The sequence below is a fragment of the Pagrus major genome, chromosome 17 (assembly GCF_040436345.1).
Source record: "Pagrus major chromosome 17, Pma_NU_1.0".
Classification (NCBI taxonomy): Eukaryota; Metazoa; Chordata; class Actinopteri; order Spariformes; family Sparidae; genus Pagrus; species Pagrus major.
The window spans coordinates 26312942-26338413 of record NC_133231.1 but is presented as its reverse complement, the minus strand read 5'-3'; the positions used below and the strand labels follow the sequence as shown (position 1 = coordinate 26338413).

Below are 25472 nucleotides of genomic sequence, written 5' to 3'. Positions count from 1 at the left end.
TTTTAACGTGTCAAACTTTTTGAAGGTCTCGGGCTGTGTAGCCGGCCGGGAAAATTACCTTGGTGATAAAGAAACACATTTTCTATCGTCCGCAGGACGACAGGATGCCGGTAGTCTTGATCAACTTATCAGTTTTATCGAGAGAAAGGTCCAAACTCAAAGACATTCGATTGACAAAGATACAAAACAGAGAAAAGCATCAGATCTTTGCGTTTGAGAAGCTGAAAACAGTAAGTTTGGCCTTTTTTTGTGTGATAAATTACTTGGTATAATAATTGTTTCTGCAATAATTTTAACAGTACTTTCTAACCACCTTCCACATTATATGACTATGTTAGCTTGTAAGTGGACCCATGCTAGCAGGTGAGCTCTACAGTGGCTCTAACCCTTGTAACTGCTAACATTAGCTTGCTGCAGAGACCCGGGGCTGTCCATCACATATATGTTCTTTACACGAGCAGAGACATTTTTTTTTGCCCATGGGACAAATACTGCGCCCCACCCCCATTCCTCTTAGTCACTCTGCGCATGAGTAAGGTCATAGTGTCCCGACCACAATTACTGGCCATAAGCTGAATAGCCGTTTTTTGCTGCTGTCGTCAGGATTATCTGGTGGCTTAATTACTCTTCCTTTTACGCCCCCTTTTTTTCTTGGTCTTAGCTCAGCAGATAGTGTGGAGGGACAAGGCGCTTACACTCAGGAAGTGTTTGAGAGCTCGAGCAGACCGGTTACAAGATTGAACACTCAGTGGGAAGCGACTGCTGGGAGGCGTAATTAACGACATGAAGTATAACCCAGTAAAACAAACGAATGCGAGTAAGATCATGTAAGCAGGCTGTAATGCACATTATCTCAGCATACTGTATTTACGTTCTTACGACCACTTTATTTAATTGTCCAGCTTTAATTGGCAGTTGGTTGTACACACTGTAAATGCTCAAATGTGAAGTGGTTTCATTTCATATTTACAAGACTGGTGAAGAGTGTTTCACACTCCTGGTATTTATATTGTGGAGAGCAAACAGCAGATATCTCACACACCCTCAGTATATCCTGTGAAATGTAAATCTAGCTAAAATCTTGACATAATGCTTTATTTATATTTCAATAACTGATGGTTGGATTGCTTTGGCACAGATATTCATGGTTCCTAGTTAATGACTTTGATAAACTCATGACTTTCCTCTAGGCTAACCCAGACGTTAGCTTCGCCCGGGTTCCCTCGACAAAAAGCTTATAAGATTAATCAATTGAATTTTGGATTAACGCAACAGTTAAAGTCTGTGACAAACACAAGGTCATGATAATGATACGTTTTGTTCAGTAAGATCTTCACAAATGAACACAACTTTTTGAAGTGTAAATGCAATCGGCAGAAGTAAAAAGCTAACGTTTTAAACAAGCTACAGCGCAGTCCAAGACTTAAACATCACCACCGCACGTCTTACTACTGTACACTTTATAATACACACTTTACTATAAACAGATCGATGAATTGGAAAGTCAGAACAGTCTGCAACTAAAATCCACCTCTAAAAATGGACTACGTACTACACATACTACGTCCTGCAGACGCTGACCAGTAGAAGTTGCTTGCCCCTAGTATTTCATCTCAGGCCATCATGAGGTCAAAATATATATATTCTCATTCTAAAGACCAAAAAATAACAATGTTCCCGTAGACCTCAGCTGAACTTTGTGTTTTTTTGCTAATTTTCTAAACATTCATATTAGCTTTGTCACTGCAAACATGTTAGCACGCTGATTCTAGCACGTAGCTCAAAACCAAGCGGCGCTCCTTTACAGCCGCACGTTTGTAGTCTTGTTAGTGTTGAACGTCATACTATTAGTTTGCTCTATTCTTGTTTACATCTTATTTTCCTCCAGTTTTCCCCACAGCGACGTCGTCTGCCTTATCCAAATGAGGGAAAAAGTACATGAAGAAAGAATTTACGTACCTCTTGTTCGTATTTTACTCAGCTAGATTGATTTACTTTCACTTCCTGGAATACTGCAGTTAATCATTTGCTATAAGGAGTCTCTTTCACAAATCAGCAGTTAGGTGGAATACACAATAAGTCCTGATAAAACAATAACCAATCAAGTAATTTACATGCATCGCCCACACACACACACCATCAGCTTCCCCCAGAGGTCCGTGGTAACTTTATAAAGTTGACAACTAGAATTAAACATCCATTGAAATGTGCTTGTGTTCAACAATAGCTGAATATGAGACAGGATATGAAGAGTTTTATTCAAAGAGAGCTGAATGACGTGTCATCTCGTTATCATGACACTAAACTGAAACTGCTTTTCATAACATTGCTGATATTTTTTTGTGCATTTTTGATTTTTTTTTATATATATATATACACAATATTTTGCGGGGAAGATATCCTTCATGTATTTGTGCCAAGGCCGTGTGTGTCTGTCATTTGTCTCCTGATTTCCGAGTTATGCAGCGTATTCAAATGTGCCAGTTTCCCAAATCGTGCTCGTTTCTGTCTGTCCTCCTTTTTTCAGTCCACACAACCTAATTTCCTACGAGCCATGTGACAATTTTCAACCTCACATCATTTGGTAGTAGTGGCCATTTGACAGATAATAACGACCTCATTTCTCTCCGGGTATTTAATTAGATTACTGTTTCTATACATTATGTTGATTGATGGTCATAGAAGGGGTTAATTGCGACACTTGGCTTTTGAATCAATCTCCCCCCCCTGTCACGTCAAAGATGAATACACTGGTTAGGACTCACGGGGAGCAGACACGGTCACTGCTGCATCCTGTGTTATAGACTTGACCATGTTACCAGCCGTATCTCCAACATGTGTCCCTCGGCTTCCTCTCCATATCTCCTCCGGCTCGCACACAAACATGCGAGTGTGCGCGGCGCTTATCCCCATGCGATCAATCCATACGCTGAGATGAAAAGGATAAGGCAGCAAATCACATGAAAAGACTATAAAAAACATCAGTGAGCATTCGTCGACCGGGTGACATGTTCCATTATTTACATGAATAAAAATAAGTAAATAAAAATCCCACGTACACAACGCTGCTGCTGTAAATCCTCACTAGACAGCACATGTGTGTTAATCCGCAGCTGACAGTCCAGAACAAATGTGCAATTTTCTGCTGCTTGAGCGAGGTTCAATTCCCACCACTTTGTTATGAAATGTTGATATTCATGGTCCACAGAGGATGAATCCCACTGACTTTCATGATCCTCTGACTTTTCCTCTAGCGACACCAGCAGGTCAAAGTTTTCACTCATCCTTGAATAATTTCTCAGCACCTGCTTGATGGATTAGCTCAACAGTTTGTACAGATGTTCACGGTCCCCAGATGATTTATCCTAATGACTTTGATGAGCCCCTCATCTCCCCTCGTGGTGCCACCTTTTTTAGTGAAATGTCTCAACAACTATTGGACAGACTGACAATTAAAATCTGGTTCAGACAATCGTGTTCCCCTCGTGTACTGACTTTGCCTCCTGTGTCATCAGTGGTCTTCGAAACCTAGCTAATATTAGCATGCTAACATTCTAACTAAAATGGTAATTATTAAGTGTTAAAACATGAGCGTGTTGTCGTTTTGAACATGTTAGCAAGCTGATGTTAGCATTTAGCTCACCAAGCCCCCAGGAAGAGCGCCATGCTTTAAAGCCAACTTCTGTATTAGCCTGACGGTGTAATAACAGCGTCACGTGATGAGCTAGGACCCAAATAGACTTTTTCCCCCGAGTTTACATTGTGAAGGAAGCTGCTATAAAACAGTGGATACATTTTTTGTGAGCGTCACAACCCCCGAAAATGACTGAATTTGATCTATTTCATCGAATAAAATTGGGAAAGTCTAGAAGAGCTGCAAGATTAAACCATTTAATCTCTTTTTCAAGTTAGCTGGGGGCTAAACTGGAAGTCAGCTGGCTCAGTCGGTGGGAAGAGAAGTCGAGCTTTATTTGGCATCGTGCACCACTGAGCAGCTTTAAGAGGAATGAACGGGGCTCTGCCTCCAAAGCTGTGTCCAGGTTTTAATGCAACATCCATCCTCACCAGAGAAACATCCATACAGGTCGTCTGTGCAGGCCAAGGACGTTACATTAAATCTGGGCACAGACATTGTATTAAACACATTTTTCAGACTGTGTTATGCTTTTCAACTCACATACTATAATCTAAAATTGAACCTTTGCTTTCTTCTATTATTCTTTGTCTAAAGGAATATAAAGCTGAAACCTGTTTGAAAGAAAGTAACAACGAGACAACCGCGAAAGACAGACAGGCTTTTGAAGAATGTATTTAAAGTAACATTCCACTTTTTTGAAAGTATGTTATACAGGTTTTAATAAGCATGAAAGCAAATATTGATCAAATCTTCGTTGTTGGAATATCTCCAGACAGTCTGAAAGTTGTTAAGACATTTAATTTCATCCTGTCATAAAAAAAAAAAAACCTTGAAGGCACCGGGCGCTGTGCAAATCTGTGACCTCGTCTGGACTATTAGGTACAGCACGACCGAGCAGCGAGAGCACGTGTGGGGGGTTTAACACGAGCGGAGAGAAAGAGTCCAAGACAGGCTGCACTTCTGTCAGACCCCTTAAACAATAATCAATCAATTTCATATTTAAGTCCAGCATCAGAGGAAGAGAGTAAGAGAGGGAGAAAGTGGGGGACACAAAGAGGAAAGGGAGAGAGAGGGAGCGTAACAACAGAATGAGCGGGTGAGTAAAAGCTCTTTTGGACCGAGTACAAGGAAAGGCTCTTACACTTTAAGTGGTAAATGCACGTAGCTGCCATGTTTGTATGTAGGCTGTGTTGCTTCTGGCTGCCGTTCGCTTGCTGCATATTGACTCGTGTACTGAGCACTGATATGATGGCTCATGTTACATATGTTGATTTGTTCAACTGTTTAAAAATGTCATAGTTTGGTTGCCAAAAGATTTAGAAATAAAATAGATGATCACAGACCGTGTTAACAGTGTATACTTTAACGTATATTTTCATGTTGCTGACGCTGTCTTTGGGATACGTTCGGGGAGGGAAAGTTGAAAATGTGTCTATTTATCTATGTATCTGCTTTAAATAAGACATTTCCTAATGGATTCTCACATTTCTAACCAGGCTTCTCCTTTTTTGTTATTCTGTGTCTTGTTATCATATAAAGTAAAAGGCTGGTTTTATTCTCTTTTTCTTATTGTCTACAAATCCCATGAAGAGTCTGTCTCATAGTACTTTCCGACTTCCTTTCACAGGCTGTGGCACACAGTCTGAAGCCCGTCGGTTCCTACTGGAGACATAAATCTTTAAAAACAGGTCACAAATACATATCCATAACACACACACTGTCACAAAATGGACCTAAATGCAAGACACACACGGGGCAGGCAGGTAAACGAACAAAAAGTGAGCTTTAATGCTGGTAAGTCCAAAATCCAAAAAGCCAGCAACAAAAAGGCAACAAGAGAAGAACAGAGAAGCCATGTGGATCAAATCAGGAACACGAGGAACATACGAGGTAGTGGACACAGATGCAGGAGGCGCAGGACCTGGACTGACTAAACAACAGGGCTGTGCTGAGCTGTAAGTTAACTTGGGTGCACAGTCACGACGCAAGCTCATCTCTAAAGAGTGGTGCTTCATAGTCAGCCTTAACACTAAAAATACTGTCTGTCCTCATCAGAATAATGACCATGTATACAGGAGAAGCAGCTTAATATGACCCATATGTACGCTACTTGTCAGGCAGCGACCTCTAGTGGTCGCAGTCATTATTACGACAGCGAAGGAGGAAGTCAGGTGATTGAGTATAAATGTCCGCATAAGGAGAAAACAAATACAGGACTCTGACTCAAGAGACCACAGAGACACCAAACCACAAGCATACAAAGAAGGTACCGTATGCCTGTCGCTGCTACATTGCAACGGTCACATAGTCTTGAGAACGGTGATGCATTGTTTTGGGAGTCTTAGGCAGTCGACCTGTTCAATCGTTAAGATATGAGGATGTGTTAAAAAAAACAAATGAGGCAGCAGGTTTATGTTGTCAACAGCGAAACGGTAAATGCCTCGTATGAGCAGTTCTGTCAACTTTTTGCACCTGAACAGTATCTGAAGAGTCGATAAGAAAGGGGGATGACATGCAGCGATGGACCACTGCTCAGATTTGAACCATGGGCTGCTGTTTTTCCACATTTTACTCATCACACATTGTGCTCAGCCTGTGAAAACAGCTGTATAATATCCTCTCTGGCCTTGGAGGAGCTTTTCCAAAATGCAGAACAATGACCCTGATAATGTCAATGCTCCAGCGTTTTTGGATTTGAACCCAAGCTTGGGACTTACGGTCAGGATGTTTCAACATCTGTTGCTTCAATTTTGTTGATTACTTTTATTTATTTATTTATCTGAGTTCCTCAACTTTATAAAAAGTGCTAAACTAAACCACTGGAGTACCTCCTTCCACATTAAGCCTGAAATCTCCGATCTCTTCAGGGAAGTGGAAGCCTTGGTCGGATCAACAGGAGATTGCATTTTATATTCTATCCATCTAAAAAAAAAAAAAAAACCCATGAGCACATTATTTGAAAGTAATGACCCTGTCTTAGTTGGTCTTGAAGGTTTTTTTTTTTTTTTACTGGAGCTCCATTGAAAAGCCCAGCGGTCCTGCTAAATACTGTGCACTTCTTCCTTGAATATGATCATTTGTCCTCAGTGTTGTTTTGCAGAAATCTATTATCACAAGAATACTCAGCAAGTTTTATTTGGCATTCCAGTGCCATGCTGTCGGTCTGTGACCTCCTCAGCTCGGTAATTGCATCGAGGATGAGGTACGTCTCAGCGAGATACAAAAATCCTCTCTTCATCCTTTTTATCTTATCAAAATGGAGATACAATTCAAATCTGTATATTTCCAGTTCCAGTCTTTTGTTCGGCATTTAATGAAAATGTTTTCCCTTTTTAAAGAGAGAGACAAGAATTTCTTAAATATCTACGACACCTCGGCTAAGGCCTTGCACTTCTTACTTGTTAATTATTATGTATGAAATGAAGGAAATGATCTTTTTTAGCACTTACAGCAATTTGATACTATTCAAAATAAGACCAAATTTATGATATTTTAGTTGTTTGTGCCAGATATCCTAACTAAATAAATGTAAAATGTACTTGAGACGAAGAATCCCTCATCTTTGTGAGGTTTCTCTTCTATTTTTTTCCCGTTTTCTTGTGAAAGAAAAAGTGATGTATGTTGGAGACCTACAGACTGTAATACTGCATCATTTTCTCGATTGCACATGATAGGGTCGATACAAGCATCCTTGTCTCCAACACATGACTTTTATATGCTACAAAACGTTATTGCTACGTGGACTTTGATCAGTGGAAACGTGAAACGCATGTGACATTATTGCACAAACATTGCAGGTCGGTGGTCGGGGTTGAAGGACGGGCTCAAGTGGAGAACGGGGATTTGCATCAAGAGTATCGCACGTGGTTAGCTTCAGGCATCAGAAGCACTTTGGATAAAGGTATCGGAAAAGATTGTTGTTTCAATTAAATGTAATAGTTTTCCACAGTCCGCCATCTTGCAGGCCGTCCCAGAACTCTTATTTCTGCTCTGACAAGTGAGGAGGGATCTCTGAGCTGTCCTCCAGGAAGACTTTCAGCTCAATGCTATCTTTACATTTGGCACATGTGGAAGAGATGGCAGACGCGGCGATACATGATGCTTCAGAGGAAAGGACGTCTTAATACTCTTAAAACACATTTAGTTGTTCCCTCTCTCTTCACATGGTTTCCTTGTGTCACTACATACATCCTCGGTTGGAGGGACTAAGATGCAAGAAAAAGATGGAAGTGAGGGAAAGTTGATGCAATTTAGAGAATTGGGATGTATCCATTTGTGAATGCGTGCATAACTTTGATTACAAGACAAATATTTTAACCAACGAGTTTCCTAAATAGAAACACAGAAACACAAGCCGGGGCGGCTGTAGCTCAGGAGGCAGAGCAGGTCGTCTAGCAATCGGAAGGTCACTGGTTCAAATCCCCAGCTGCACATCAAAGTGTCCTTGAGCAAGATACTGAACCCCAAATTGCTCCTGATGAGCAGTTGGCACCCATGTGTGTAAATGGGTGAATGTGAAAAGCACTGCAAGTCCATCTACCAAACATTAATCATGCTTTACTTGTGGATATTGTAGGAAAACAAATCAGATGTCGTTGGTGAATGTTTAGCACTTAGTATGGAAAGTACATCCTTTATTTAAGATTAGATTTTAAGGCTTTTTTTGTTTTTGAGCTAATGGGTCACCCCAAAGACACGTCCATTAAAAACATTTCCTAATTATGTTGATAAAAACATTATTCTGACAAATATGTTACTGATAAATTAGTCATACATAAACATAGCTTCCTGGGAGACAGGGGTGGATGCTGGTTTTACTGTCAGCAACAGCCACACAGAGGACGCACATTTCCTGTTTATCGCAGCATCCACCGGCTCAGTCTGGGACTTTGTTTTGTTGTAACTGTTCCACAGATGCGGGGAAGTGTCGGGGTGAGTAATGGTACACAAGCATCTTCACGCAATAAACAAGCCACTTGTCTTCTGAAGAGCTTAGCAACCGGGAGAAGTGGACACTCGACAAGTTTGTGTACGAGAGGAGTCGGAAATACTTTTTTCAAAACTTCATCAAGCGTTTCTTAACATTTCGCGTTGATTTTACTTCAAAAGCCTCTGCAGACGAAGTTGATGGCAGATATCCAGAACTGTCCAGTTCTTCACAAGATGTGTGAGAGAAAAGCATCTTGCATGAGGAACATCTTCAGTGGCAAAGATACTCGCCAACCCTCCTGATTTTCCAGGGAGACTCACGTTTTTCATTGCCTTCTCTTGGTTTCCTCTCTGGGTCACAGTTCTCCTGTATTTCTCCCAATTTGAGACAAATTTTCACACTTTTTCCCTTTTAGTTATCATAACCTGTTTCTGGTGCTGTACAGCGTGTAGTCTGCTGTACTGTTTCACCTCGTCCTCCTCAGTGAGAAGATATTTAAACAAGTTTCAGACGTCCTCGAGAGAAGATTTCACATTTCTTATGCAACGTTTTAAAGGAAAGGGGACGTAAAGTCTGGCTTGCACAGACTCTCTAAAAAGATGAATGAATGAATAACTTTATGTAACAGATTTATGCAAGTTTACGCAAGAGGGCGAATTATTCTGCATTGTTTTCTGAGAATTAAAAAAAAGAAATTAAATGATTTGACTCAAAAATGCTGTTGACTTTTACTTATTTTGTTCTTTTCATTCTTTAAATGTCAGCAGAGTGCAGCAAGCACGGTCCTTTAATCTCAAATTTTGGCATGGTTGGCAAGTATGGTGGTAAATCTGAAACCTAATTAGTGCTACTCTACTGCTGCATTTATTAAGTTTGAGTATTTAGTTGCTCATCCAAATATCAGTCACAACAGAGTGAACCATCAGCCAGAAAACTCACAGGTGGGTGGCCTGAGGAAACCGAAATCAGAGACCTGGCCCTGGTCATGTTAACGCCATGCGCTATCGAAAGGAGCCCTACTGGAGCACATGTCCTCTGTCTCCTATCAGATGAGGTGCTGTTGACTACAAGCTGATGGAACAAGATACAGAGCGAGGACTCTGTGTAAGCCATCAGATGCTACAGTGTCTTTATCTGCAGATCTGGACATCACAGCCCCCCAACCCCTCATCAGACAAAATCCTCTCCTCTCTGATCGATACACCACCAAGCAAAACAACGGTGTTGGGTGCAGCCGTCTCAAATTCTTCATCACTTCTGCTCTCTGGTTTTTTTTACATTACCTAACCCCATCTTATTTTCTCTGTGTGTGTGTGTGTGTGTGTGGTCTCTAGGATTTGTTTTTGATGAGTACACACACACAATCAGACCCATCTGTGTGTGCACGTATACCCTCTAACGTGCTTTATGTTATCAACTACTGTATACATCTTATTTTCTGCCCTTATTGTGTGTCAGTCTGCTTGTAAATGTGAGTGTGTGCGCGCTGATCACAGGGGTAAACCCACAATCAATGGGCTGGAGTAGGCTAGAGTAGAAGTTTTTTCTCTGTGTGTGTGTGTGTAACAAGATCGGCTCATTAGTAGCCGGGCTGTGGACACCAGAGGCCTCCGAGAGGCTCATGCAGATGAGCAGAAACCCGAGGAGCTGTGGTGGGAGCTGAGGGGCGAGACAGCAGCAGTTAGCTCAGGAGCTAATGAACGACAACAACGTCTCTCCTCTCTGTTTCTCTGTGTCCTCGTGCCATCTTATCAGTCTGTTGCTGCTCTCCCTCTTTCCTTTGTCTTCCTCTTCCTTTCTCCTCTCAACAAAATGCCTCATGCAGCCCCCTTTTTTTTCTGCCTTTTTTTAACTTCACCCCAAAACAACAATTGACCATTCACTAGAAACCTCGCCTCGCTTAATTGTTGTGCTCCAGTCGAGCTCTCTGTTCTTGCTCAACCATAATTGGTATGTTTTCATCAACCTGTTCTTTGTGCATTTTTCAATTCGCACATAAAAGAAAAAAGAAAGAAAAACAAAACAGAAACAGATTCAGAGAATAAACCACGAGGCATGCAATTTAAAGGTCCGCTGAAGCTTTGGCTCCACCGAAGGGACGAAAAATGTCAACGGGCGAAAACACCAGATCCGTGTGGAGCCGTGAACACATGAAACAAAAATAAATGCCATATTTTAATTATCACATTTAATTGCACTTTCATTACATCTCCTCATTGTGCCCTCTTCTTCTGGAGGCCATTTTACCCTGACATCACGCTCAGGGTGGGAAGCTTGAATGCCGGGATGACGTTATGCTGCTATTTCCTAGGTTGCGAGTCGTGTAAATGTATGAGAATCTGACAAATTGTTTCGTTTCACCACTTTCCAATTGATCAGCAACCGATAAGATGATGGATGGAGGGTCATCACGCTGTTTTTCAAGGTAAAACAACATGTTTGATAACTATACGCTTCCGTTAACAGCTAATTTTAGCATTCAGCCACTTCCTAGCTAACTTTACTGTTTGATAGTGTTACACTATAGAAAGTCTACAGAAAGTCGTGAACTACAATCATGTAAACAATGTAAAAGAAAAGTCTAAAATAAGCACTTGATGGCTTCGTACATCATATCAAAGACTAAGATTGAACTGCATAATACAGTATTATGGTGGTTTTAGTTGTTGTTGTCTGTTACAACCTCTTTGTTCACCTTTCTCACACCTGTACCTTCCATGTCTCTGTTAAACAGGCAGCGTCCTTCAGAAAAATGTAATTAGCTTCTAAAACAAACAAAAGGAGGAACAGTAGTGAAAGAAGAAGGTGAACTGGCACCACCCTTGCTGAAAACCATCTCCGTTTCCTTCTGTGGAGGGTTAGTTAATGAACATTTCAAAGCTGTGCACACGTATGATCCAGCAGGACTGATTAGTGTTTGGTTTTGGTGGATAGTTCTCCAAAGAAAAATAACAGCATCAGTCATTTGAACAACTGCACAAAATCACAGAGAATGACCTCGATTGTGGCCTGAGGAATTATTGCTGTTTTTTTTCGTCGGAAGTCCACAGAGGAGCGGTTGTACAGGTCAACAAAATGCCGGACGTTGACATGGGTGACCGCTGTTTGCTCCCCCCTTTTTATTTATTTATTTATTTTTTACCGGCAGCCAAAGTCGGTTTCTCAATAAAACAGATTTATTTCTCAGCAGTGATTTCTGACCATTTTGGAGGGAAACAAGGAGGTCCTGTTGATCAGAAAACCTTTGTGTGTCGTTCGGGAGGGTGGTTATAAATCACATACTGAGTTGCTTAATTTTGGACTTGTTGAAGGCTTACTTCGGATGTAGCTCTACATTTTCATGTCTCTCCTAGTCAGACTATCTTCTCTTTGTCTTTCAACCAGCTCGCCTGTCTCCGTCAGTGCTGCCAAAGCACTTAAACACATTCAACGTTTGCTGCATGCCAATGTTGAGTGACAGCAGTTCGTACGGTACAGCCTCCTTGGAGGAAACTGGGCAGAAAGAAAAGGCTCTGCATGGCTCTATATCTTTCCTCTGCAGCAGCACCATGTGTTCTTCCTCCACTCTCACTCTATACAGTACGGTCTACATTCAACGCCGTCACTGTCAATTATTCCTCCTCACCACAGTGTCAGGAATGAATGATCGCTATCACAGGTCAAGTTCAGCAGGCTTGGCAGGCAGTGACAAGATATACACCGACAGTTTTTGCCCTATGAGACTGAAATGTGGCACATGGGTCTAGCCTCAATCCCATTTCCAATTTTTACCCATACCCCTCTTTTGCGAGCGCCCCCTGCCATGCTAAGTTTAAATCCATGGAGATCTTTAAAGGGGCACTGTGTGTATGTTGGCGGACTCCATTTCTTCGCTAACGTTAGCTGCTGTTGCTGTCTGTTAGCGGAGTGGAAAGAGGCACCGAGACGAGGCACTCGGGAACATGAATAAAGTCACATCCTTTGGACTGTCGCAGAAAATCCGACCTGAGTTCTTCACAAAGAAATCCACAGTCCAGCAGCATGAAACAAATCGTCCACAGGGTTGTATACGCAGGGGAGGGTCTCATTTTTCACGTCACGTTACGACCCGCTCAAGTATTATACACTGAAATTAGTTCTGTTGAAAGTTTTCATAATATTCTTCTGTATTTCTTTTATAATTTCTTGTAGGAAAATGTTCATCATTAGTGGCCTGATCGAGAAGCCAAATAGCAAATGTTCAAAATAGGAGGGGCCGGGTATTTGTCTCTGTTGCTCCTCATTTAATTCTGATTCATTCATCGTTAAAGATCGTATATAAGATGAAAATGCCTGGTGCAAGTTAAATACATGAATAAAAAGTAAGTCGTTATCAGGAGAAGATAACAGATTGTAGAAGTTCTTCCTTTTTCTTCTCTCTTTGTTTGACTGTCGCTCTCTCGCTCCGTCTCCGCCTCCCTCCCTCCCGGCGGCCACATCTCCAGCTCATATCCATGTTTATAAAGAGCTACTCTCCATTATCCTAATTGAAAAATGAGAGTAAAGTGCCACTTTATTCACAATACATGGCCATAACCCTTCTATTCATCTCATCCACTGCAGTTCAACCTGCAGAGCAAAGACCACGCTTCACTGTTACTGCTAAGAAATGACAAGGTGCACTATAGAGGACTCTGCTTCCTATATTTCTGCCTTTCTTACTTAGGTGTACATGCAGAACAGCAAAAAACAAACACGCGAAAAGTGCGGTCCAGATGAATCATCGGGTTATAATCATTTTTATAACCTCCCTCTCACCAACTTCCCCGACAGCCAGAATGGTTTGTACTTTTAACACCGAGACATTTTGTGACTCATTCATGTTCAGCATCTCGGTCCACTCATGATAAAAGAGGTTTATGGAATACACTCGCTGCCGCTCCGGGAAAAGTCAATAATCCAGTGAAACGCACGGTGGGAACATTATGATCGTGTACCGCTCACATTCTGTGATGCCACGAGTTATTAGTGGAAAGTAAAGTACAAATACAGCGTAACATAAAGTACAGTGGATCCAACTGATGGAGAAAAACAACAGCTTAGAGTTATTAAACATCCACATTATATATGTGATGGTACTGTTTTTCACTTACTGTACATTACATCAGGTAGACTTGAACAGGAACAGCCCAACAATAAGTGATTTGTTTGATGTGTGCTTTAAAACTAATGTGTTTTTCCAAGAAACTTTTTAGCAACATTTTCCTAAAAGACTGATTTCGCCATTAGTTTGACTCACTGCTTTTACGATTTACACAACAATGATTCAGCCGAGCCAGAAAAAGCTTTTGCTGTTCTAATAACTGACTCTGGTTAGTATTTCCTGGTGAATCACTTCCTGAGTACTGGAAAACAACAAATATTAACCGCGGGGGTCTATGAGAAGCCAACGCGCAAGTACCAAAAACTGCAGTTCCTCGAATGGTGACTTGGGGCTGGATCCAAAACCAAGTCAATCCCCATAAGAGCCCATCTTAAAACGCACAACTTCACAGCAGAAATAAACATGTTTACAGACAGCCTGAGACAAAAAAAACTGTTTGTGTCTGGTGGGGGGGATACTTTTAGCATCAGTGGCTAGGCCAATAGCATGTAATTCCACAGATGCATGCAAGACACTGCATTACAGCAGTAATTCGTTAATATGTCCATTTGTTTTTCACATTATTGCATAGTTTTTATATGGAAACAAAAACAACACTTTTTTGTAGTATGTTTACATGTCGTTTTAGTCTTGTTTTTGCCGTGAAAAAAAGTTATCAATGAATATCTTTTGGCATAGTTTTCACTGATTTATGAATTAACACTGCTGTGCAAAGTTAGTATGAAGTTCATTCTTGACACTATATTGACAATATCACGATATTGAAGGACAAAGATATGTATCGGGGGTAAAAAGTAAAACATGTGTGCAATTCATCATTTTTACAAGAGTAACCAGTCAGTATAAACTGTGTCAGTAAACAACTTGCTCATTTGTGCTGCATTAAAACAACAAATATGTCCGAGCAGATTCCCTGTATTTCATTCTGTCACTTGTTGTTTGAGCTGTCACGTGTACAAGAAGCTGCTGGGAAACTGTTAAGTGTGGACTTGGCAAGACCGGCTGCTGCTCTGTGATCAGAATATCGGATCAGCTGTTAGCGGCACCAGGAGGAGTCAGTGCTGCTCTTTCCAAGTCACGCAGAACCCTGCGGAGCGAAGCGCCAGGGACCAGCAAACTGTGTGTGTAACTGGTGACCATGTACAGTATATGTGATTGTATATGTTTGTATGATGGAGGAGAACAGGAAGCAAAAGAGGAAGTTGGTGATAATGGTGGAAAGAATGAGGCAGTTACTGTAAAAACTGAGTTATATTCAGTGAATAAAATCTGACCTGCAATTTAACAGCACTTGTGTAGCTAATTATGACCCCTGCACAACAAGTGGGCCATGTGAAAGGCAACAGAAACTCAATTTCCATATTTGCTTTGAATGTGAAAAGACTGTGTAGTAAAGTCTCAGACTTTAAGAGAGACGTGATTGCAGGAGAGCAGGGCCGAGCATAGGCGAGACCGGAGGGTTGCTTTTCTGAGGCAGCAATCTCAATCAGAACATCATCAAAACATTTGACATGTGGGAGGTAAGAAACTGTTTGCAGATCATCTGACATCAGTAATACAAGGGAAGTAATGTCACAATATGACTACAGTATGGCAAATACTGCAATACTGCATCATGAAGGGGAGAAATTCTGTTAATGTCAAATGGCTGGATGTAGTTGGACTGGAGGACAGCCACAGTACAATTGTTGGACGAGTTAATGTTGACTTCGGTGTCAGAACCAGCACTGCCGGATGTATGATAATTAAAGTATAACGGCAAAAGTGTAATGCCAAATTTGCCATAATGTGTCCTGACACGATTAAGATAGCAAAATATGGATCCTACATCTCGCCTGACCACCTTCCAGCCAATCATGCTTCATGTATGAAGGTATGCTCTGTTCAAGTCGCGTTGTTTATAATGCAAATACAATTTATATTTCATTCAATAAATGTTTTGTATAATTACACATTATGACTTGCGACACTTACGATCGTCAACGCTAGTCAGAACTGGACCAACTTGGACAGCAACAGTTCCCGTCTGGTCATTCGCTTTAGAGTCGAAGTCCATCATTTTCATTTAGATTATTTTAAACATGTTTGATCTTATCACAGGCATCTTAAATTAGTTTGTTTTATTACCATTTTTACCAGCTGCAACAGCACTAGATGGCAAAGTTTTCATCTTGTGAGTCTGTGTTTGTGTGATTCATCGTGGCTAAAGTGGTCACAGAGACACCTATAATGGGATCTACCATAGAAGTGGTTTTGAGGACACTGCCGGGTTTTTGTGTTATATGCAGCTGTGACCTGCTGATGTCCCGTTAATTATTATTATCATCCGTTATCTCTGGATTGGATCGAGGATTATCTGAGTTATTATTACAATTATAAGAGTTTGGGGGGACATGAGTGTCCCCCCAAACTCAGATGTCATGACAACCGACCCAACAATTGTTGAGATATCTCATTCAGAATCACAAATGGCAGTCTGTGGAGTCACCAAGGGGAAAATCAGCAAATTCATTAGGATTCATCCTCCAGTCCAGACATGAAATTAGACTTTCATGATCCCCAAAGTGGTGGACTGTCTGAGCAACAGACTGATGGCACCATCCAGAGAGCTGGCTGGCTGCTAACATGGGCTAAAATGACAGAAATCAGCAAGAGAACAGAAAAAATGTTATAATTATTTTGCCATTACAAATTTATTTACAGTTCACATTGATTGGCAGACAGCTGAAAACAGCTTTTAAGCATTGTTATCTGCACAATAATTAGCAATATCCTGACTAGGGTAGGTGGAGATTGACTGCTGGATAATGATTTAATTAGTGAGTGTGCCGACCAATAACACAACCAACGACCCTCAGGCAACATCTTAATTCATCAACCAGATGTATCCCTTTGTTTGCCCCCTGTTCAGGCAGAGACTTGCCCCATCCCATTGGCCGACCGAGGACGGTCCTGGAGGAAGGAGGCTATAAAGCTGCCATTTTGGCAGGATGGATGGTGATCGGTCACCAGGCTGGGAGAGGTGGCCCACCGGAGGCCTGGCAGTAATTACAGTAAATTGAGGGTGGATGGTTTCTGTGTCAAAGTTCCACATCGGCCTAGAAAGGTGGGGTAAGGGATCAGGAAGACGCATGGAAACACACAAATACTACTTGGCATGCTCACAAACAGTAAGGTGAAATGAAAGGCTCAGCAGATGTCACGTGATAAGAGATGCTGCGAGTGTCAGACCAAACCAGTTGATCAGCTGAGTGGTGCATTTGGTTGTATGTTGTGTCATGAATATACAGTTTGAACATGCCTGAAACACCCTGGAAAGTAATTGGATTGGCTCATTTGATCACTAGTCAGAAACGGTTTTGTAAATTACTGCATGCACAAGATTTGTAAAGGCCAAACGATCCTGAACCAAGGTCCAGTTATGATCATTAAAGGGGGACTTAAGCAATATCACTCATTAAAGTGTGTTTACAAGTCTTGAGGAGTGTAACTGCATATGTGAAAAAGCAGGATAAAGTCTGTTGTGGCTCCAGAGGAAGCTGCATACAATCTGATAAATTGCTTCCAGTGATGTCACTCCGTTGCATTGTGGGTAATGTAGGCGTCAGGTTTTGAAAAGCAGTCCACTGGTCTAGCATTGCTCTCCTATAACACTGTTAGACTCTTTTTTATTCCAGCACTCTTCTTCCTTTTGGGGTTACGTTACATCTGCGTTACCCACAATGCAACTTAGCCACTGAGTGACATCACTGGAGGACAGCATCATGTTTTGGCTTAAAATACCTCCTGCCTGTGACTCGGAAATCGATGTCATCATGCCATATTGAAGGATGTCTCAAATCCAAAAATGCTCCCCGAGGGGCGAGGAGAGATTAGGCTTTTTGCCCTTTGCGGAAGTTTCTTCGGCGCCCGTGACCAAAAGAGTCGTGACAAACAGCTGGAATAAACTCGCCATGGTGGAGGCAGGACTCTACAAAACTCTACAAACTGCTTCTTTGTATTCAGAAGTTGTACAACTCATTTTAGATGATCAAATGCGCAATTAAACATTCTGCCCTTCACGGCACTGTTCAAACTGCATTCCACCACATTTCACCTTGATCTTATTTGTCACATGAATGCCTTTGAAAGTAAATATGTAAGTTGTCATGAACACCGTTCTGACAGAAATCATACGATATACAGCAGAAGGCTTTAACAATGGACAGATGAAGCAGCTGTGACACACGTCATATGTAATTGACGTTGCTTTTAAATACGGCTCTTAAGCAGAGATGTCTCGTTTTGTTCAAAGCCTGTTGCCTCGACTCCTCACTTGTCATGCCTCTTCCTCGCCTCCTCTGCTCGGATCTCGTGTGGGAGATGAGAGGAGAGGAAGTCAGCAAAGGAGCTGAGGATGTACAAACTGAGAAATGAGAAGAGGTGCTGGTTTTGTCACCGAAAACGCAGCTGAAAGATCTCCCAACAGTCGCTAAAATTACCCGTACTTGTGGGTTGAACAGGTCAAAAAGTGGTGTCTCACTTAGCCATCTCTAGCTATCACACCACTACCATCCCCTCCCCCACCTGATTCGAGAGTCTGCTCATCTCAACAAAATATCACACGTATCGTAAAAATATTGATATGATACGTATGAAAAAGACAAATTTGATAAAACATACAATGCCAGCATTTCATTCTGGAGACTGGGCTGAGAAAAGCGCTGCAGGTCTGAAAGAGGATTCAGTTACTCGAGTGGATAAAAAAGAAATTCTGCATGAGAATGAAGTTATTACCTAGGACAGGTGCTCACTACTGTAATCACATCAGCTTATTGATCAAGAAGACAAAATCACTCCATTAATCACAGGATAAAAAGCAGGATCCTGGCGGGCTGCATGCAGAAAGGTATTTAAATGGGTAGAAATGATTTTGAATTTTGAATAAAATCTTATCTTGCGCTTCACTCAGTGTTCATTCAAGTGACAGAACAAATATTGGCCTTTGAGAAAAGCCTCCAACTCTGCTTCCAGATCTATTGATTTGCAGAAAAAATCCTCAGGCGGGCGACATGCCTTATCTCCTCTGGTGTCACGTTTTCATGTTTACCCGGTACATATTAACCTCTGACGGTAACAGTCCAAACTGTGGCGGTGACCTGTGTGACCGGGTCGGGCCTCTGCGGGTCAGAACAGAACAGACAGAATCCCAGAGCGTCAGCCAGACGGATCAATGACCGGCCCAGGCCATCATTGATCAGGGGAAGGAGATAGCATCATCACTCAACATGCAGCAGCTATAGATGAGGCTGGAAATTAGACGGCATCCACGTCCAACACCTATATGTCTTCATAGTGCTTAAATGTGCTGTAAGTAAGACTTTTAATGCCCTAATTGATGACGAGATGTGTGCAGGAGGTTTGTAAGGTTGTCGATCAATACCAGTGACTCAGTGGTTGAGAAAACCTCCTTTCTCTCGTCTGAACAAAACCTCCTCACCCTCACCTACATGCAGCTACTATTACAGCCCGGTCTGCTGAATCTTTCTCAAAAGAGCATGCTGTCTTTAAAAGCAAATCCATTTCTCTGCCACAAAAGAGAAGTGTGGGGTAAACAGCACAGCACAAACAGCTGACAGTAAAATATTGTGGTGTGAAGGTTGAGCTGATGGATGATGAACTGAAGCTGCTCTCTAGTCATAGTCATACTGTATATTTAGAAGTTTTCTTAATTTCTCATTACAGGTTTCTTCTTTGAAAATGACTCAAATCTGCTAGAATGAAAATGAGAAACAGTCATTTTGGGATGACGAGCTACAATCCTTTGTCCTTCTGTCTACAGACTGAAAGGTTTTATTGTTAGATGCTTTAATTTGATCTCTTCATGAGGATTTTTGTTTTTTCTTGCATCATCACATTTTGTCATGTGAGCTGCTCATCTTTGATTTGATCTATTCCAGGGCGGCCCAAAGTGTGGTCCTGGTCCAAAGCTGGCCAGCCATAAGGTTTGATTGGGCCGCCAGATGTTTCTGTGAGGTAAAAATGCTCTTTAAATGTGCTACGAAAGACTTTTTGCAATCTGAACGCGGTGGGCTGAGTGACACTTTGTGCCGGGAGTCAGCTAATTAAGGAAAATTGGGGTCCTGGTACCTTTTTGCATCTTTACAATGTAATACAACAGGTGTTGGCTTTTGGCCCATGGCGCACCATTACACAGTTTCAGTTTTGGCTTTCCCAGTGAAAAAGTTTGGGCATCCCTGAGGATTGAAGGAAAAGTTACTCAAAAAAGAACAATGTGTCCACAAACACCTGAAAGTAAAGCAACCCTGGATTCAGCAACATCTTTCTACCTGCATATCCTCCCTTCCAAAACCCCACAGAGGAGTTTTTATTCAGCATGGCAATGGAAGGTCAGCAACCAAGACCCCACCTCCATGTTCATATCCTCCAGGCCGTGGAGGAGGCCTGTTAAGATATACAAGGGCCCGCTGGCCTGGCTAATATTGCCTGTGATGTAGAGGAGAATCTCTGGCGTGACCCCGACCTGAGACGGGGTGCTAGGGCAGACAAAATATGATTTCTTTCCTTTTCTATTGGTTTATAAATGCGGTGTGTATTTGATGGTTTTTGTGAGATATAGAGAAGGCAAAGTTTGGTTTTCGATGTAAGATAACATAGTTTTGAGTGGACAGTTTGGTTTTGACATGCAAGTTTGAAGCTTAAAGTTTTAGAAAATGGAGCATCATTTCTCAAATTGTGTCTTAGCGATCAAGAAAAACTAACTTACAGGGTGGAGGAAAATGTGATTATTGTTATTTAATATATGTGACATTCACCTATTTTGTAAATGCATCCGTTGATGCTGTTCTTCACCCACTTTATATGAATTTATGTGAACAGTTTGGTGTCCATTTATGCTCGTCACTGTGTGTAGTATTTTGCCTCTCTAGCTATGATATGAGATGTTTACTGTCATATAGGAAATTTGTGTTTCTTATTTATGTCTCCATATTGCAAACTTGGAGCCACTCCCTATTTAAGATGGCTTCTCACTGTGATAAAATTATTTTCCTGATAAAATTCTGGCACCAAAACGTCACAAATAAATGTATATTTGTAGGTTAGACTACACGGGAGGTTGATTGCCGCCTTAACCTATCCAAACTGAGCACGACTGGAGAACAGCTTTTATTTTTGCATTGGCGATATAAGATATTCTTGACATCAGTATAAAGAAAGAAAGAAGGATCTCTGTCTCACAAACATTAAAAATGCAGAAAGCAAGCGATGACTGTAAGTGCATGGAATACAGATGCAGGCAACACATTTTGAGCTCTTCCTCAGCCGGCATTGCACCTACAGTGTATTCATGCCCGCATGAGATGTTGATAGGTGTTTTTTCTGACACAAAAATATTCTTAAAAATGACATGATGTTTGGGATTTTTTGATAAATGCGGTCTTTCATTTTATTGTAGTGTGAGCCGTGGAGCATTAGGGGAGCTGTGAAGAACCGAGAGTAGGAGTGAGAATATAAAGACAGAGCTGTGGGAGAGCAGAAAGCATGAGGGGATTGTGATGAAGAGCATTAGGAACAAAAGGAAGGTGCTAGAAAAGAGGGAGAGCTGAAGAGGGAACAGAGGAATGGAGTGTGGACGGTGTGTGCGAGTGAAAGGGAAAAATAGACGAGGAAGAAGAAGGAAGAGGAGGAAAGACAGAAGGGAAAAATCAGAGTCCAAGAGGAGAGCGCAGCAGAGGGAGGGAGAGCGAAGGAGATGATGATTTGTGGCTCTCTCCAGTGTGCTAGCGTTACAGGAATGGCCCTCCAGGGCAGCATGAAAAGCCTCTTGATTGTTAGGAGTGGTAACCGGAGCCCCCAGCTCCTTGCCCTGATAGATTTATTTACATTTCAGCGCCTGGACCCCACTCAGAAAAAAATGATACGAGCCAGCCGGGGCATCAATATTTTGTAGTAGTGGTGGTCCTGCCCCCCCTCCCCCCACAGCTCTTTTGTCTCATGACGATGACTTAATGCTGCCGGTGATGCTGCATGTTGTACTGGTCAGTCATTGGCTGGCGTGGACACAAGTGGTTTACTGGCCATTACATCCGTAGTCTACATTCGATTACCTAATGTAGAACAATGCCTCTGGAGATGATCTTTCTGGGAGTCTTTTTTGTCTATAATTAACTTTAACTAACACTTAATGAATGGCTGTTTCATGAAAACGATTGCGTTATCACATCTGATCGAGCACAATGCAGCAAATCCTCAGCTGTTGCACCACGATGATTACTCTCAAGTCAACTCCGAATGGCCAGGCCGTCACTTCGCTCTGAAAGGCTAAAAGACATTTGTGCAGGACCGCCAGTTGTGCCAAATATTAGAGCAAATGTGCAATCTAAAATTATATGTGTCATTAATGTGTAATTACTACAAATCAGCCAGTGAATGCCACATTTTCTCCCAGCCTTCATTATGCATCGCTAAAGTATCAACTTACCGCTTATATTTTATTCATCCCGAGACTGAACAACAAAACACATTTTTGGTATCTTCTAGATCATTTTTCCACACAACACTCTCCGCTGCTGCCTTGCTTAGGAGCGCCGAAAGTAACTCTTAAGTGGGAAAAGATCAATTCTCACTCACATTTTCCAGACAGTCAGGGGAAACGTGCCACACATGGTCTGACCTCTCAAAACCTCTGGGCTCCTGCCTGGACTGAGGTTAGCAGCAGACATCGACTGAGCTCACGGTGAGAGAAAAAAAGCCTGTAATGACAGAGAAATACACGTTAGTGTTTCTCTGTAGTTTCTGGAAAAGAGTTTACAGCTATACTAGTGGCTCTGTGAACTAAACTGAGGCACTTGAGCTATATAGCATGCTGAAAATAACAATGCTAACACGCTGATGTTTCGTAGAGTAAATGTCGAGTCTAACTACTTACAAAATAAGACGAGACGCTCTTTTAGTGAATGTGAAAAGGCATAAGTAGGTTACACAACTCGGCTGCTAACAAGAAGAGCTAACAAGTGTCTCGAACATTGCTTTTCCCTTTTTGCTCCAAGGACATTAGCGTATCTGCAGTTAAGTCCTTGAATACAACACAAGTCCTCCAAAAGAAATATTACGATGAAATGTTTAGTCTTCTTACAACTGAATAATTTACACAGTACCTGTTTACATGGATGAATAACTTGATGATGAACATCAGGTTCATCAAGCAAAATTACAACAAGTTTAGTATGATAGCATTCCTTCCTTTGTTCAACCAACAATCCAAAAACATTACTGTCACAAATTATGAACAAAAGCAGCGAAGCTTTACATTTAAGAAGCTGGAAACAGCAGATGATTGACACTTTTGCTTGAACATCTGAAAGTATTAATTGATTTTCAAATGAGATGGTCATTGATTATCCTTCTATCTGCAAACAATTATTCGAATAGTTGTTTTAGCTCTTCTCCCAAATGCCGACCTCATGATGCTGAAGGAAATGTCAGTGGATCACCAAGATTTAGGAGGATAAACTGGATGGGAACTATGAAAGTTGTAGAGATCTTTTAGTTCAGACAAAAGTGTTGGACAAACATTTCTAACTTTAAGGCTCATGTGGCTGAAAATGAGGAAATGCATGTTGAGCATGTTGAATGCAGTTTGACATGTTAGTGATAATCCAGCTTCCACATAAATGATTAAACTGTTGGAGTAAGGTATATGAAACTGGAGCACAACAGGAAGTAAGAGGCACAGTAAGTCCAGACAGACATCCTGCTGACTTCTGATACCAAACAACAACATGTTTATTTACTGTTTGTCAATAAGAGCAGCTACTAAAGCCGACATAATGACTTTGATTATTATGAGTTTATTGTTGCTACATGGTATTTGCAATCAATCACAGAGTGGTTTTAAAGTAGAAGTCCAAGTAGGTTTCTTACCCTGACAGACTAGGGGAGTAGGGTTTTATTAATACTGTACTTAAAAGGTACAGTCTGTAGGATTTAGGCAGGTCTATTGGCAGAAATTGAATATGACATTAATTATTATATTTTCATTAGTAATTTTTCTACAGAGGGAACTGGTCGTCACTGTTGTTTTACCTTGAAATATGCTCCGATGTCCCGGATTTAACCATCCGTTGTCTTTACAGTTGCTGATCAATCAAGAAGCACTGAAATGATAACAGTGTGTCAGATTGCCTACGTTTATATGACTGGAACACAGCCGTGCGACATTTGAACGTCCCGCCCTGAGAGTGCTTGGAAGAGGAAAATGGCTGCAGTGTAAATTCGATTCATGATTGGTTGAAAAGAAGTCACATGAAAGCTAAGATCCATATCTTGATCATGTCAGAAAAGTGAAATAATACCAGAGAGCATAGACTAAACCCAACTACTAATGATAGCGTCACAAGATAGTCAAATTACTGATTGTACAGAAGTACAGTAATTATAGAACATCTGGTAACGCTGATTATGAATGCAGGACTTTTTTATTGTAATGTCATATATTGTTTTTACATTTAGATGTTTATACAAGGATCTGAATACTTCTCCTACCACTGCTCGAACTTTCAGATTTCCTCTGTAAGATAATTCATGCTCAAGCTTCGCTCTGCTGCACCATCAGCTTGTGTCTTGTGTTGGGAGTAATTGTCCAAAAGTAGAACAAACAGAAAGAGGCAGCAGCAGCAGCAGCAGCAGCTCTGGACAGCCAGCAGATCTCCACACGCAGACAGCTCTCAGTCTTAAGTGGAAGAGCAGCAGCCTGTCTCCCATTTAGGATAGTGGGCTATTTAGCCTGACAGCCATTAAATATGAATTAAAAACCACACAGGCCTCTTTGCCTTCGAAAATGTCATTACATATCTTTATGGCGGCCGATTGTTGAATAAGCAGTTTGCAGGGCTCCCCTGGGGGCAAGGCTGGGGATGGGAGTGGAGTGGAGTGGAGTGGAGTGGAGTCGATGGAGGGAGGGAGGGGAAGGGAGGGGAGGAAGAAACCGGGGTGGTCAGATGAGTGCTGGAGTAGAGAGATGGCAGGATGGGATAGGGGGACAGATGGGTGGAGGAGCGAGGAGGAATGAGAGGATGAGTGGAGGGACGGCAGAATGAAAACACAAGGGGGTAGAGGGGGAGGTATGGCCACGTGTGGAGGTGAGGCACGGAGGATGGAGAGAGCAGTGGAGGAATAACGAACAGGCAGGTCTGCTGTAACGGATGAGGCCTAATAGCAGCTGAAATGGAATCTACATTACAGGTCCTAACTGAGTGCAGTACTTCAGGGGCCGGGCCCCGAAAGGAGCAAATAATAGCGGTGGCTTGAAGTGGTGCTTCAGTTTCTCTCCAGCAGACGAGGGAGATGTGTAGGGGGGAGGAAATGAGATTGAAGGGGAAGGGGAGTACTTCAGAGAGATACTGGCCTTCTTAGTATTTTCAGGGTTGTTAGAAATTTTTCTCAAAAGGTCAGCACTCATTTTATTACGCAGTGTTTACGGCACGGGCAGGAAGTCCAAACGGGCCGGGGTTGTAATTATCCAAGCTGCACCTCCAAATTGTGATGGCTGTTGTCGAAGAAATAAGACATTATCATTTGCCTTGTTGTGTTCTTGAATACACCCTTTGTTGGCGTAATGCAGCTAATTTCACTGAAATATATTTGATTTACCCCCAGACAATAGGCTTTTAAAGAGGTTATTTTCACTGATCCACTCAAGTTTATCCTACAGGACAGTGCATCAGGTTGTCAACAGGACCATCGAATAAGAGAGGAAACTGTAACATAATATATTCTTTATA

General features: G+C 41.7%; 1 protein-coding gene across 3 annotated transcripts in view; it reads right to left on the bottom strand.

Annotated features, from left to right (window-relative positions):
- The window catches only part of ntrk1 (neurotrophic tyrosine kinase, receptor, type 1), a 63565-nt gene that overhangs the window by 36674 nt on the left and 1419 nt on the right, over nt 1-25472 (bottom strand). For all 3 annotated transcript variants that reach the window (XM_073485845.1, XM_073485847.1, XM_073485846.1), the window contains exon 2: nt 22321-22442. In XM_073485845.1, the coding sequence (XP_073341946.1) occupies nt 22321-22412 (92 nt within the window). In that variant the 5' untranslated portion in view covers nt 22413-22442. The remainder of the gene's footprint in view (nt 1-22320; nt 22443-25472) is intronic.